Source organism: Mesitornis unicolor, unplaced genomic scaffold (genome assembly GCF_000695765.1).
Source record: "Mesitornis unicolor isolate BGI_N332 unplaced genomic scaffold, ASM69576v1 scaffold27923, whole genome shotgun sequence".
Taxonomy (NCBI): domain Eukaryota; kingdom Metazoa; phylum Chordata; class Aves; order Mesitornithiformes; family Mesitornithidae; genus Mesitornis; species Mesitornis unicolor.
In genome coordinates, this window is record NW_010177094.1 from 13,927 (window position 1) to 30,223 (window position 16,297).

The window sequence follows — 16,297 nt, forward strand, 5'->3', positions numbered from 1 at the left end:
AAAAGTTAAAGGGGCTTTAACAGAGAGAAGATGGAGAGCTCCCGAGAGCAAGTGATGTTTTCTTGTAGCCTTAATTATATTTGCACTGCACTGGTACGGACAGCGTGGATAATATCTTTATTTGCGCGCTGTGAGGTACAGTGGCTCTTTTGTTTTGTCGTTCTGTTGTCACTTCGCTTTATGTGGGAAGTGAGTGAGGCCAAAGCGCTGGTGTAAACGCTAACAGGGAAACAGAGTGCGATTACAGCTGTGCTGCTGGTTAGATACGGCTTAATTAGTGCACACATCCGTTGTGCAGCTTTGTCTTTGCACAATATTGACCTACAGTATCAATGCTGTGTGGCCTGGAAAGCACTTAGTGCAGGAAATTATTCCCAAACTGTATGAAACAATAAATCAGTGACAGATCTGGGGCCTGTGGAGCCCAGCTTTGCTGCCGGATGGGCACCATCTTGCCATTCCCCTCAGGTAAAGCAGTGCAGCACAGGGCTCTGGGCAAGAAATGCTTTATCAGGGGGTGTTGTACCGCTGCAGAGGTGCGTTTGGTTTGGGGTTTTGTTGAATAAACATGGCAAGCGCATCCCAAAATGTATGAGAGGCTTCATGTGTCGCCCCGCTGCCGGAGTTTACTGCCCAGCCCTCCGGCTGTGCACCCAGTTGGTTTTGCCCCAGTTATGTTGTCCTGGGCACCAGGAGCTGATTATTTGCGTAGCAAGCTTTGGCTGTGCCTCAGCACACACTCCCCTGCTAACACAAACCTGAGGTATCGGCCTGTTTGCCCACTTTGACACCTTTCCTTTGCTGCCCTTGCTTGCTGAAACTTGTTCTTTGGTAAAGACTTTTAACTCTCTCTTTTCCTCCTGGTATCAAATATAGCAACTGGTTCTCGTTTTTGCCAGTGAAAAGATTACTGATAGACAGGTCTTCATTACAGTAATTTTTGAACCATAAATGTGGTTAAGTTTTTGGGCCTTTTATTTCTCTGCTGCTGAGCCATTTGTTCATGACATCCTTTTCTGCCATCATTTGCCTAAGCAGTAAAACTCTTTACTAATCAAGCTTGTCTTCATTTGGGTATGGTTTGGTTGCTTTCTTTATCTAGCCTCTAATTATTTTAAATTACTTTCTCTCTCTTGCTATACATGCCCCTCCGGATGCTGTAGTAAAATTTTGTATTGGTGTTTCTCTAACACAGTCCCTTGACTCCCATCCAGTGCCGTTATCCCTTCATCAGCGAGCAATGCAGGCCATGTTTTAAGGGTAATGAGTAGTTTCAGTGTGGAAGATCATCATCAGGGACACTTCTGAGGCTTCCACAGAGCAGCCTTATGGTCTGAACACTTCTGCCTGTCACCCTGGGGCACTGGGGCAGCACAGCCCCTTCCTCCAGCTGGGCCGGTACCTGTACCCTGCCCGTACCCTGCCTGTACCCTGCCCGGCTCGGCCCTGCAGGCCCCGCCAGCCCAGCTTCCCTCCCGCCCCTCGTACGCTTGGCTGTTTCTGTCCAGCAGCGAGTAAGCTTCCTGTTATTCCACTTGGTCTGTTTTTCCCCCATGCTGGTGTCGTGTTGAGCAATATTTACTTGCCAGAGGCTTCCTCTGCCACTGTCCAGCTCCCTTGTGCTCCCATGTACCTTTCCCCAGCCACGCTTCGTTGTGAGCAGCCCTTACAGATGGTTGTACTGGCTGAATCCACCAAAACCAGCATTTATAGAGAGAGATGGGAGCCAGAAGAGCTTGAACTGGTGACTTCAGGAGTGCACCAGCAGAAGGGAATGTTGTGTGTGCATGGAAGTGGTATGGGTGCAGCATTATTAAATTGTCCTCTGCTATCCTGAGCTGGTAAATGCTGCTCATGCATACAAAGGAGTTGTTTCTGCCTTGCTGGAAGCACATTTTGGTTTCGAAGGGCTGTTCTCCAATGACTGGAAATGGGATGTGTCCTCCCAGCAGCAGCAGCTGATGAAGCTTTTCCTGCAGGAGCACCCAGGGAGCCTGGAGGCGCCAGCAGCTGAGGAAGCTTTTCCTGCAGGAGCACCCAGCGAGCCTGGAGCACAGGTGGGATGGCCCGGACAGGCAGGGATGTCTCCAGTCTGTCACCCTGCGGTTCTGGCGTGCTGCGTGCCTTTGCTGGGACCAGCAGCAGCAAAGGGCCACGGCTACTGGAGCTGCCGGTGTAAAAATAACACACCAGAAGGGATAAACAAGTTATTTTTGTGTGCGAGGGATGGCCGGGCCTGAGTCAGGGCCTGGCCTTGCTCTGCCACTGAGGGCTTACTCAGATGTCCCGGGCATTTAGAAACAACTCGAGGTGTTTCCCCTGGTTTTGGGAAGGCAGGAGGGGGCTGTGGGGCTGTTGGTGCCCAGGAGGGGCTGCTGGGCCACGCCGCTGTGTCTCAGAGGAGCGGGTGAATGAGTGTCAGGTCCTGCAGTGAAGGGGGCTGGTCCTGCTGAGCCACTGCCCGTTTTGGGGATCTTCATGCCCGGGGTGCCATTAATTACACCGGTATTTCAACGAACAACGAGGGGTACAGAGCTCTCTGCCTTTCTGAAAATCAGCCAATTTATTAAAAATCTGCAATTTATACCAAAATTCTTTAACTAGCAACATATCATAGAATCGTTTGGTTGGAAAAGACCTTTAAGTCATTGAGTCCAACCATAAAACTGAAACGCTGCTGGCACAGTTAAATGGCAGGAAAAGAGCTTGTGTGACTGCACCCTGCGCTGCCGCTGTCCCCACTGCGCTGTCCCCTCCTCTTCTGTCCTCCTCTGCCCCTCTCCTCTCCTATCCCCTCACTGGCCCTGTGGTGCTGTGCTCTCTGCAGTGCCTTTTCCATGTGCTCTTTGGTCTTACCTACCAAAACCAGTTGTTTCCATTTTCCTTTTTATTCCCTGTCCCCTTTTTTTGTTACGTTGCTGATTTTGCTGGTTCTCCAGAGCTTTACTCCCCTGTCCTGAGGGCAGCTCTTTGTCACCACCTGTTAAAGGCACTGGCCTCCAGGGCTCTTAAAAAATCTACTTCCTCCATCTCCTCGTGTCGGTACCCGCTGTGACAAATCTCACGTGTGCTCTCTCTTTGCCACCAAACCGTCTGCTCTTCGGACACCTCCTTTCCTTCCACACCCACAGACAGCAGGAGGAGTTGTGAAGAGCAGCACAAAGCATCCCCTGCCCCGTGGCAAATGGGTAATCCGTTCATTTTTTTTAATCAGAGAAGTTTCCACAGGAGGTGTGCGCTGTATAGCCAGCCTTCCCGTTTCCGTTTGAAGTGCGTTTACTATTCCTTTACGTAAAACTTATTCTTATGTGTGATCTCCAGTAATCAGTCTAACTCCAAGGAGAAAGATTTCACTATTTGGTGGAATATAAAGCTCAGCTGGGTCCAAAGCTAACAATTTTACTGATAATTACAACACAGTAGAGAGGCAAAGGAGAAGAGCAGTGTTTGTTCTGTCTTGTGCATTTAGGGAAAAATGCAATTCTTATTTTCTGTCTTTCTCTTTTAATGATTGTTCTTTGATTTTCACTTCAAAAAAGACAGAATTAAGCTTTAAAGGAAGAATTTCAAAGGACTGGGGGTATTTAATTGCCAGCCAACAGCAGTCAAGAGGAAGGTGTGGGATGCGGCCATGCCCTGCGGGTGTGTGGCAGCAGCTCACTGGTTTTGGGGGGCTGCTGGGCTGCGAGTGCATTGGGGCTTCGTGTCTGTGCCTTGTCCTTGCTCACAGGTGCGTGCTGCTGGCTTCGTTAACTCCTGCTGATGAAGTCTTGCAAGTCGCCTTTGCCATTGATCACTTCCAGGCTGCGGGGAGTTGTGCAGTTGTGTGGTTGCAGCACGGGCAGCATGGTGAGGAGCCATGTCTCGCACTGACCCTTGGGCAGGCAGCCTCGTCCTGTGCTGCTGCCTGATTGCCGTTAATTACCACTGTGCTTAATGAACTTGTGCTCACAGCAGCTTCTGACAGCCCGGCTCTGGCAGCACAATAAATAACAACCAGATGTGACGCTGCTTGGCGGGGTTGGCTGTGCAGACCCATGGCTCGCTCTGATTCATCTGGTCCCCACCAGAGGCACAGTTACCTTCAATGTCTGTTTTGTCCTGGTGCACGTACCTGCCACCACAGGTACCTTTCTGTGGGCTCTAGGGCACCAGAACTGGGGTCACAAAAAACGGCTGTGTCCTGGGGCACGGCATGGCACCAACGGTGATACCGGGTGTTCAGGCTTGGCCGGCACAGGGGCATTGGCCTGGCTGGAGAGGGGCTGGGTGCTGCTTTTTAAGGGTGCGTTTTGTTGGAAATCATTGTCTTGTTGGAAGCTGAAACTGTTGGCTTCACTGAGTTCCCTGTTGTGGAAAACACATGGATTTTTTTTCCTAAAAATTGTTAAATGTTTCCTGATTGTTTTCTGGTTTGTTTTTCAGAACAGAAATTCTTCAGCTTTTGCTAGTTTCTAAAGTTCGTGTTGGACAGGGAAGGTATTTTCTGCTGTACTCCAGCACGTCAGTGGTTTTGCCCTGTCAGTCACAGCAGCGATGCTGGCTGGAAGAGGGATGCCCGCTGCTCTGGTGGGTCCTGTTCCTGGGAGCTCTAAGCTGTTTTTCTTCCTTTGCTGTGTATTGAGAACTTCCTCTTTTATGTCCAGTTTTTGCCCACTGTGATGGATGTTTGTGGTCCATCAGCCCTGGCATCCTCACGTACCTTGGAGCTGGAGCCCCTGGGGAAATGACGTCTCCAGGCTCAGTGTTTTGTGGCATAGTGACATGAGACCAACCGTGCCTTTCCTGTGTGGCTCTGGGTGTTATTTCAGACTCTCCTTTTTAATTTTTTTATTACTGACTAGACTGAATGGCCTTAATTTGATTACTGCATAAGCAAACAGTACAAAACGGGCCAGAAGCGCTAAGTTTTCAATTGCCAAAGGCAGAAGTCGGTGCCAGCTGCCAAAGGCATGCTGTCCTCTGCTGTGTCCCCACTGTGTACTCTGCTGTGTACCACTGAGTCCCTGCTGTGTCCTCCTCTGTCCTTGCACACCCCTGCACCCACAGAGGGTCCCCACAGCTGTAAAAATGCTGCTTTTTGCTGAAATCCCCCAGAGCGGCTCTGTCGCGGTCCCCTGACATCTCCTCCTTCCCCTCCATGGTCACTGCTCTTGGTTTATTTTGGCAGCATGGGTGCATGCAGTAATTAAGCAGAAAGGTTTGATGTTATGAAGTGATGTGTTTCCATCTAAGAGAGTTTGCTGCCAATGTCCCAGGCGTGTGGGGGTTTGGGACTGCAGCTCCTGCATTCCTGAAAATCGGGTCACTCCCCCGTGCCACCTTTCTGTGGTGGCAGTTGGTGGCTTTTCCTAGCGAGCAAAATATGCTGGGTTTAACTCCTCTGGTTTGACTGAAAACGCCAGCCAGCTCTTACGGAACTGAAAGAGAGTCAAGAGCATTTCTCACACTGGTAATTCGGAATTGTTATCCTTGTAAACTCGGGACAAAAGTGAGCCCGTGTGAGAGTCCCAGTCTGTGTATGCCTGCCATGCAGCAGGATTTCTGCACATCAGAGACCCTGTTCGTTGTCTGCCTGAAATATTTGGGGATGGAAGGAACAACCTTGCACTGCATGGGCAGGGTTTTGGTTTGTGTGGGGTTTTTTTCTTTTCATGCATTTTATGAGGGTTTTAGTACACGGGTGTGTTTGTGGCCAAAGCAGGCTGGAGAAAGTAGCTATTCACTTTTCCAGGTAAAAATAGCAGCTGCTTCCCATAGTGGTGTTGGGATTCATGTGAGCCCCATGGTGGTGTTCATTGGTGAAGATGCACTGTTGGTGAGGATGCCTTGTCTGCTTTTCATGTTCAGACCAAAGTGGCATCTTGGCATGGAGCTAAGGGGACGCATTTAAAATCGTTTCCCGGGGCTTTGGTGTTGGTTCACAGCACAGTTCCCATTTGACTGGTTGGCCTTGGTTTCAGGGAAATGTTTCATTTATCTGAAAATAATGTTAATATTTGTAATTAGTACCTCAAGACCTGACAAATGCCATGTTCTGCTGTTTCCCCTCCCCAGAAATGCGTCCTTTCCTCCTCCACCAGCCATCGCTTAGCTCTTTGCTGCTGGTGCATGCTTGGGTGTCTCCTTCGCTCTGCCCAGGGACCTGCTGGGACCCAAGGACTCTGCTTTTTAGTGCTGGAAATGGCCATTTAGATGGGAGGGATTTTTAAATCTGGCATTTTCAGCATTTGCCTGGCATGTAAGTTAATTTTTCAGCACAGTGGATCGCAACATCAGCTGAAATGAGCCCATCCCCAGCATAGTCCCTTCCGAAGGAGGGAGATGGGCAGGAGTGATGCAGATGGGTCTTGACAAATATTGGGGATCTCCTGCAGGGCACCAAGAGCCTGCAACCTCCAGGGATTTTGGTGAATGTTTGGGGCTGGTAGCACCCCCGAAAGGGAGCTGGCCCTGCCCGTTCTCCAGGGATGAACCCCGAGTTCAGGGGCTCTCTCCTGCGCTCAGGACTGTGCTTGTGCACAGTTAAATTGCAACGTCAAATGCTATTTTGAAATTAAGTTTAATACTTTTCTGTATTTCAATCAGAATTTGTCGTTCAACTTCACTCAAATTTAATAGTATTTCAGCAGTTACTTTCCTCACTAGTGTTGTTCGGTAATTTTTAGTCAAATTTAGGAATAGTTTCAGTCAATCCATATTCATTACTTTTCAATCCATAAAATACTTGCCTGACAAATTTATTCTAACTGTCTTTAAAATAATGTGTCAAGATTCTGTATTTGCTAAAAACAAGGGAAGGTACTACAAAAGGGATAGCAAGACTATAGATAAATGCAAAATTGTCATGTAAACCATGTCAGTAAAACCCCCCAATGTGTCCCTGTGCCGGCATTTTCAGTCACTGCTCCAGCAGTGATTTCCAGTGTGGGTGACATGGGGCTGCAGTTTTCACCAGTGCTTTCACATCATCCTCCCTTCCCTAAAAATCCAGACAGAAAATGATGACAGCAGTTGACCTTCAAGGAGGGCCGCTGGTGTGCTGCTGGAAAGCAGCTTATTGGTGTGACGTGGATTTGGTGTTACTCAGCAGTGCCCTTCGCTGTAAACCAAGGGGCGGCGGTGGCTGCGGCGCTGACGAGCATTGCAGTCCCTTCCCTCGCCTCACCCGCGGCCACCGAGGTGTGCTGAGGATGGAGCCAGTGAGACACCTCTCCTCTGTCACTGCCTGCATGATGCAGTGTGCTCGTTTGCTTCAGCATCGCCTCACGAGGCACCCTCAGGAGCAGATTGCAGCAGTTTAAACCCCAGCAGTGCATGAATACACTGGCAGAGGTAATGTGCGTTGTAAGGGGTGATAGTGCATGGAGGTTAATAGCAAGTGCACCTCTTGGAGGGGTGGATGCAGAATGAGCTTTCAGAATAGCTCTGATGGATGTAGGATATTACAGGGGAGGTTTATAGCAATGGACATTAGGGACATCCAAATTGCTGGTGCAGTTACCCCAGTACAGGAGAACAGGGCTGGGAGCATCCTTGTTCCTGTCCCTGTGTGACTGTCTCAGTCCAGCTCCGCTTTGCACCGTCCTCGTGGCTGTACACCAGTGTCCAGGCTTTCCTTTTCCGAATGCACCTCTGCTCCAAGCCTCCCCTGAGAGTGGTGGCAGCCCTTTACAGCTCCTGGTTTATCCGTGCTTTTAAATTGGTCCCACAGCTCTACAGTGCCGTGCCAGGTTTGTGCTTTGACAAACAGGGGTGCACTGGAGCAGTGATGGGGGTGTCTAATGCAGATGCTGCTGCGTTGCTGAGGATTCACCGCCTTCTGCTGTTTCCCCTGCGATGTAAAGGACTTCCTTCAAAATACTGTCGTTAAAAAAAAAACCCAAAACACCAGACCCTTCGCGGGAGCAGTGGAAGTGCAGACAGACACAGCTATAAGTGCAGCCTCCTGCAGAGCTGTTGGTACAACACGCTAGGGGTGAGACACAGAGCTTACAGAGGGAAATTAATTGCATCTATAATTACAGTGAAATTTTCAGAAAATGTTTCATGTCTTCTTAAAGGATGTTTTTGGTTTTGCAGTGTATTATGCACTGGTTACCAGCTCACTCTGTGGCAGCGTGCAGCTGTGGTCTCTTAAGGTGGCTGGCATCTCAGACCCATCAGTGCCGTGCAGCTGCACATCACTGCCATAAAGCCTCCTAGAGTTGAAAGAAGGGGAAAGCATGCTTCCTCTTTCTGAAGGAAATTATGTACTGTGAAGAGGAGAGACTTTCCCACTTTCCCCTCCTGCTCTTTTTGCTGGAGCCTACACCAGAGCCCAGCACAGAGCACAGCATGAGAGGGGTCCTCCAGTCCGGCCACATCCAGCTGCAGGCAGGGATGCTGCACCAGAGGGGGATGCCAGGATGGGGATGTGCTGTGGTCACAGGTGTCAGTGGGAGCTAAGTGCAGCCTTCAGGGGCCAGAGCTGGGGGTCCCTCCTGTAGCGGGTGTCCCCGAGGGTCCCAGGCTGTGTCAGAGGATGGGTGCAACTATGGAGCCTTGTCCTCCCATGCTGCCTGTTTGCTGTACCCATTCTGCACATCCACGTCAGGATTGCTCTGAGGACACTGAGCATTCAGTGCCGTGCAATTTGGGGAAGGGCTCTATAAACAAGCTCCAGTCTGGCACAGCCGCAAGCTCTGCGCTTGGCCTGGGCTCGCTCTGCTGCAGGTGCCAGCAGCAGGGGATGGCGGTTTCTCTCTCAAAATCACAAAAGCAAGATTTTATTTTTGAACCACAGCAATTCAGTTTAAATATAGCACCTGTAATGGAGGATTCTCCTGCGTATTTACACTTGGGTGAGGACACTCATTATCCCATTTAGATCACCATGCCAACCACCTCCCCTTTTCTCCAGGTAGAAGAGACTGAAAATGCCAGTGCCCTCAAAAACAGATGAAAATAGTCACATCTGGGTTGTCTTTTTTTTCTATTTTACTTCTGCATATATCTACCTTAAAGTTAGGTTTGATATCTAGTAAGAAAACTGTTCTTGGGGCAATGAGACCCAAAATGTGTGCGAGCAGGGCTGGGACGGGGGGAGCACCCTGCGACAGCCAACATGGGTTTCTAAACAATTTAAAAGTACATCGACTATGTAAAAAGTACATGATAACGTACACAGTGTTACTCCCTGGTGGTATTCCCTTTTAAAATTTGCCGTAAATTACACTGTCCTGCACCAGCAGCTCCCCTGCACAAGGGCCCTTTTGGTTTGTTCCCCGGTTTGGATGCAGCGTTTGCCAGCTCGCCGGTTTGCTGCCGTTCCGCACCAAAACAGATCGGAAGCCTGAACATATTATGAAATATTAACAGCGCTGCAGAACTTCCATTGAACAGTGGCAGTGGAAGCTGGTGAGTCTTACCCTCACTGCTCAGTTCAGTCGTTCATGGGATGCTGTGGCAGGGCTGGGCGGCTCAGGGCCTGGTTTCAGACCAAGCCGTTTGCAGGGGGTGTGCGCTGTGGAAGAAATGGAGATAAAAGTGTGGGCTTGGTTCCTGTGGCCGCGGTGTATCACTGCGTGGGGCTGCAGTGACAAATGGATCAAATCTTGCGGGTGCTTTACTTAAACTGGACGTAAAGTCATTCATTTCATTCCTAAAACGTTATTTGTTACATGCTTGAGTGAGGATCATACGGATTACTGGAGATTGCTCTAAAAGGATTTTCTGGCTTCAGGAGTTCAGAGCAAGCGGTTTCTGAAGGCCTTGCGTGTTTTGTCACGCTGTCCTTACCCTGGCAGACAACTGGCTCTTGGGGGTGTTTGGACAGGTGGAGGGCTATTTGGGGAGAAATCCAGTGTTGCTCTGCCTCAGTCTGCAGGGTTTGTGTGTCCTGGGAGTGGTGCAGATATAAATACTGATGAATTGATACACAGAATGTATATATACACACATGTGGATAGACAAACGTTTGTAATAATATGGCTATCAAGCCCACATTGGATTGAAGGATTACAAACATCCTTACATTTCCATGAGCTGTTGATGCATTTGCCAATGGCTGTTACAGAACACAGATTTGGGGTGGTTTGGTAGAGCCTCAGCAGCCACCTCACCCCGTGTGAACCCAAATTAAAGTTGTCCAGAGTGTGGCTGAGCTTTGATCGCTATTCCTGGGAACAGGATTTAACCACATTTACTCAGTGTCTCTGCTAAGTGTTTACAGTGCTTTAAAAGCAGAAATTATTTGCTCACTTTCTACTGCAGCACCTTTAATAAGTTTAATAAATAAGTTCATAGTCAGAAATGAAATAGCTGTGCTTACTTGCACCAGGTTTGCTGAGGCACTGTCCAGAGGCGGATGGGGATGGGGATGAGGTGGTACTTGGCTGGTACCCGGGGTGCCCTGGACTGCCAGGGGAACTCCTCCTCTGTGGGGCTGTTCCGCTAAATCCTGCTGTTTGATGGAGGGAGGTGAAAACCAGTAAAAGCAACATCGTGTTGAGTCTTGCCGATGCTGTAATTGGCTGACTGGGACTTTGCAGAGGAGGTTGGTTGAAATGCAAGCAAGGAGCAGTGTTGGTGGTGGTGGCAGGGTGTGCGTGGTGTCACCACGCTGGTGTCACCACCGGCTGCAGGGTACCCCTGCTCTTGTGACGTTGTCACGCTCCCCACTGCAGTGCTTAATGGCTGGATAAATGCCTATTTCAGCTACCTAATGAAACCCAGGGCATTTTGTTGTTGTTAAAATTAGTTTCTGCTTTTCTTTGCTGGCACTTGGGCAGCTATCACAGTCCAGCAGAAAGCCTTAAGGAGAGACATGTACAGGCTGAACAGGAGGCTCTGGAAAGTTACCCGCATGATTTTTATCCTTATATTTCATCGTTGCTATTCATTAAAAATGTGTTCTCCATGAGAACGTCATGAACATCTGTGTTGACAGAAATCTGTGCTCAGCAGCGCAGGGCTGCTCACCATTTATTTTCTCTTGGCACTGCAAGATGTGTGAGTCTGGGGGCTCTTTCCAACAGCCACGTCCTACCCCAGGTCGCTGCCTGGCTTCAGAGCTGTAAGCGTTGCCCTTGGCTCACCAAGACAGTGGTTTGCATCCTTCAAGTCAGTAAAATGGACCCAGTAACTATATTTGTTAATATTTATAAAGTTTATCTGAGTGTACGCTTGGCAGGCCAGCTACTACAACAGAGCGAGTGCAAACAGTTTATTTTTTAAAAAGCAAACCCTAGTAGTTTGCCTATGTAGTTAATTTTTTCCTGTAAAACACATGGGCATCAGGATAAATAGTTTTACCATTTACAGGCAATATTTGGGTTTTACGTAATGGCCATCTTCCTGCTTGGGTTTTAGTGCACCGAGCGCTCTGCTGTCAGGAGGAATTTGTAATCCTAAAGGAAGGAGCTGTTCCGTGTTTGGTTTGGATCAAAACTCCTTGATCTGTGGTAGCCAAGTGGTTTGCCAGCCCTGGCTCCCGTGGTTGCCAGTGGGTCAGGGGGACCGACAGAGCCCCCTGCTTGCGGGGTCTATGAGCTCACGTGTCTCGGTTTCAGCTGTGCCCCTGCGCAGGGGCTGTGCCACGGGGTCCTGCAGGTCCCTGGTGCCGCAGGGTCCTGACTGGTTGCACCCAGAGGACTAACGACCTTGTGAGAGCAGTTTGCTAATGAGACCTTGTTCATTGCATCGCCAAGTCGTGCTTTGATAATGCAGACCCGGGTCAGTTGGGATGCAGACCCGGGTTGACCCGAGCAGCGCCAGGTGCCAATGCCATGTGTGCTGGGCACTGGTGAGGCCAGCGCTGAGTCTGCCAGCACCCTCCAAGTGTGGGACCTGGCAGCGGCTGAGGCACTCTGGGTGTTTTCAGAGGGTGGATGAATGGACAGAGCCTCTGGGGTGATGCTGGGCCCCTGTCCCCATCCCTCCTGCCTCCCACAGATGTCCCTGCGTGGGCGAGTGCCACCCGCTCCTCCTTGTCCCCACCACCCGCTTTGCCAAGGCTGGACAGCTTAAAATACCAGCGCCATCACGCTGCCCTGATGTCCGGAGCAGAGCTGGCTGTGCTGCTCAGCCTGGGCGTGTGGATGTGATAGCAGAGGAAAACTGGGAGCAGTCACGGCCTCCTTCCTCCTCCTCCTCCCTCCTTCCTCCTCCTCCTCCCTTCTCCTTCCTCCTCCTCCCCCCTCCCTCCACACACCGTGTGTGAGCAGAGTCCCACCCGTGTATGTGTATACGCACACAAAAGCTTATAATTCATGTGTCATAAACACTGACTCCTGTTGCCACCATCAGCTTGTCTTTTCGCCTACTGAATCGTTAGTGTTTGTTCCTGAAGTTTCCTAATTTCTTATTTGCAGTAGGAAACTCCGTTCCCCTGTAAAAATATTTTTCCAGGCTGCACACGTTTCTTCCTGTGTCTTATCTGCATTGTGGATGTTGTGCTTTTGTGTGTTATCTGGCTCCTGCTCTGCTGCTCCCCAGCGTTGGTGCTGTGTTACTGGGGGGATTTTTGGGCAAGTGACTCTGCCAGGGACAGCCCAGACCACTTGAATCACCACGAAAATGAGTTGTAAGGACTGTGCTGCCAGCACCAGAGATGGATTGGGAGGGAGACAGCACCAAACCTTTCATCCCTTAGGGGAAGACAAAAATTATCGCACAGATTAGATTTCAGGCAGATCCTATGACAAGAACGCATTTTAACTTCCTGAGCAAAATTGCAGTATAGGTCAAACTACACTGGATTAATTTGTTTCCTGATAAAAATGATTTCTTACTGAAATTAAGACTGTCTTTTGCTTTGTCAATGTTCCTGTTGGGATTTATTTCAAAGATGAATGAGTAGAGGAAAATGTAATTTAAGGAATCTGGGCTTTTTCCAGAAAAGGATTCTCTTCTTTTTTTTTATTGTTACCATGCCTTTAGTGCAAGTGTGGGCTCCAGTGTTACAATGTTTTACACAATTGCAGCAAAAACACATCGCATGTAAGAGGTTTTTGTCAGAGATGCGGTGCTCCAGGTGCAGTGACATTGCAGAGCTGGTGCTTCCCTGCTCAGTCCCCATGGGCACAGCTTGCACTGAGCAGAATGCTGTGCCCATGGAAGATGGATGAGCTCTGCTTTAAAACAACTCAATATTTGCTCGCCTTGGGCAACATTTAAAGGAAGCAGTGTTTTTTAGAGTTGTGCTGCAGAAATGCATGGTTCAGAACAGCAAAGCAAGCAGCTGGCGCCAGAATGGTGACATTGCTCTGGTCAGTATGGGATAAACTGGGGGGCTTTCCTCCTGCGTGTGATGTGTTTGGTTTAGCTGATGGCATAAAAATGAAGATACACCTAAGCCCCTAAGCCAGCTGTGTCCATTCTTTCCTTCAGGGTCGGTGTTCGAGGGAAAACTGCAAATACCTTCACCCACCGCCACACTTAAAAACGCAGCTGGAGATCAATGGCCGCAATAACCTGATCCAGCAGAAGAACATGGCCATGCTGGCCCAGCAGATGCAGCTCGCCAACGCCATGATGCCGGGGGCCCCGCTGCAGCCCGTGGTACGTCTGTCTGCTTTTGGGCTCCCATCGATGGGTACAAAGGGTTGGAGCTGGAGTGGGTTAGCAGGAGTGCTTACGCGCTGTGAAATCCCACAGATGTCGGTAAATGCTGGAGAAATGAACCACGGTGAAATGCTGACCTGTCTTTGCACTGCTTAGTTCTCCCTTGCCTGAAGTAATATTTTTAATTTCATTAATTTTGCTAATCTTTTGTTAATTCCTTTTTTGCAACTTATTTCTTAAAAATTACAAAAGCGAGCAATTTGCGTGGGATTTTCATAAATAGCCGCTTCCTTTGCAGTTTTGGGTGCTGTAGGAAACTCCTGGGTTTGAGAAGATTCCCGCTGATGTTTTCCATTCATTTGAGGGCACCCGCTGCGGGAGTTACCTGCTGGGGTTGGGTGTGCTGTTTTCAGGTGGAGCAGAGAGCTGTCCCTGGCTGGTGCATGGTGCCTGTCAGTCTCTCCTGCTCCATCCCCAGCGCAGGCTTGGCAGAAAGGAGAAGTGCAGATAATCCTATTTCCCACAAAAAGTCAAGGGGAATCTGTCAGGAATCGCTCATCCAGTCACAGTAAAATGTGATCACACGTTACATCATATCCGTTTCTCCTGTTCCTCAGTAAGTGCGCGCAGAGCAGTGTCCCATGGAGTCGAACACTGTGGCTGAGTCTCTTGCTCTGTAGTAATCCCTCTTTTCACTGAAATTAATGATTGGCATCAGCCGTGCCCCTGCACCCTGCGCCAGATCCCTCTCTGATGCAGTCCTGAGGTCATTTGAGCCAGCCTAGGGAGAAATTTGGTTCAGACCCCTTTGATATAAATTTCTAGCTCTGACTTTAGAAGATGGTGATTAATGTATGAGCAAGACCAGCACTGGTTAATGCATGGGCAGGGCTGGCGTATTCCTTGTAAGAAGGCAACCAGTGCTTCCCTGGCTGGAGCTTTTCTCTTCCGCTCCGGCTGTCCCTAGCGAGCACAGTGTGAGTCGGGGTATCGTGAAGTGCCTGGGTAGTGTCTGTGTGCACTCCCTTGGGTTCAGGCATTGCAGGCTTGGTATTTTCAGAATTCAGTCTCATTCAGTGCAAGGATTCACAGCAAGGCCCGTTGGCTGTCCCAGCAATCTAATTTCCAAACGAACATAATCCTAGTCATTTGGCCTTAAAATTAGTTGTTTGGTTTTTTTAGCACAGTGGAAAGGGGTGTAATTTTGTGCTGTTCTAAAGTGATTTATATCATCCCATCTAACGATGCTTCAGGTTTTGTAGTTTTACAACAATCAATACCATATGCTTTAATAAAAGTAAGTGAACTAACTTAGTGAGATACTCTGGTTCTCCCTGCACATCTACAAGAGCTGCTTTTTTATCCTTTTTTAGCTGCTTGGCATGCCCACACCATAGCAGGGCCCTCACTGCAAGGCCAGTGGGTAGGTGCGTGGTTTGGTTGTGGTGGTGGAGAAATACTGCCTTCTTCTGGAGATGGGGAATGCTTGGTGAGAAACATGGAAGCAGGAGACACCGGGAAGGTTCAGAATAATATGAAGTGACTGATAAAATATGCTGTTATTTTGCATGGTCTAAAGGGTATTTATAACAATATGAAGTGATCTCAGTAGAAAATAAGTGGGATAGCTTTTTTCATTCTACAGTGAGTATATTGGGCTAAAATCAAACACTGATATCTCTTAAGTTACACACTGACAGACTGTATCGTAGGGTTATTTTTAATGCTCATTATTACACAGCTGATAACACAGTAATGAAAAGTGCAGTTAATTAGTAGTCTATTTAAGAGTAATACTGTATTTGCTGTAAAACTTCCCTGTTTGTTTTTCATTCATGTGGATGAAGAACCAGAGACATTAAAGAAATCATCTCCATTTGCACAACGCAAATCTTTTTTCCTTCAGCAATCTCTGCACATGTTTTCATCCTGTGTTTCAAACAGACGTGTTCCTTGCTTCCAAACCGTGCGGTCACTTCCTCGGGGATACAAAACACGCGGAGTTGTGTGCTGGCTTTGATAGATAGGGAACAGAGAGGAGCTGTGTTAACTCTGTCATTGTTTTTCCCTCTAAAAATCAGTTTGGAAGAAATATCTAAATGCCTCGAGTAACTCCTTTATTTGGATACCAAAGATAAGCACTCCAGACTCAGTTTTATTTGGCAGTTACACTGGTAGTGCGGTGCCTCTGCATCCAGTGGGGCAGAAGAGTTATTTAATCTTTACTGCAGTGTAACAGCTCTGCCTTTGGTCTCACAGCATTATTTGGTCTCCTGCATCCAATTATCTTCACAACGTGTGGTCACCACAGGGGCATCTGACTCTGTCTTGTTTTAAAGCAAGCAAATAAACAAAAAAAGCAGTAGTAGCTTGCTCTCTCTCTCTGCCTTAGTGTTTTAGGCTAAATAAAGCGTATCCTTGAGGCAGTGCATTTCTTTCAGAATATCTGCGTGGACAGTGTGTTTAATTTTGTAAAAATGAGTCATTATGGTTGTCTGGTCTTGCTCCTGTGTTAAGCCTTGGTCATTTCTGAACAGTGCTGGCTGTGTCTGCAGCTGAGCATGAGTTGCTGCTGTGTTGGGATGCCCATGCATACACCTTTTACCCCAAGAATGGGTGTTTGTACCCATTTTCAGAGCCCCAGGCCCTCTCCTGTGCGGAGCAGTGCTGGTTTAGGATGGTGTTGCTCAAGTGTGGATCCAGACGGAGTTTGCTCCAGGCACTGTGGTCGTGCAGGGGAAGCTTCAGCAGG

The 16,297-nt window shown here is 48.7% G+C and overlaps 1 protein-coding gene across 1 annotated transcript in view; it reads left to right on the forward strand.

Moving 5' to 3' along the window:
- Positions 1–16,297, forward strand: part of LOC104538674 (muscleblind-like protein 1) — a gene marked incomplete at its 3' end in the record, with an annotated part of 34,404 nt that overhangs the window by 13,446 nt on the left and 4,661 nt on the right. The window contains 1 exon segment of the mRNA XM_010181959.1: positions 13,372–13,542. Within this exon segment, the coding sequence (XP_010180261.1) occupies positions 13,372–13,542 (171 nt within the window).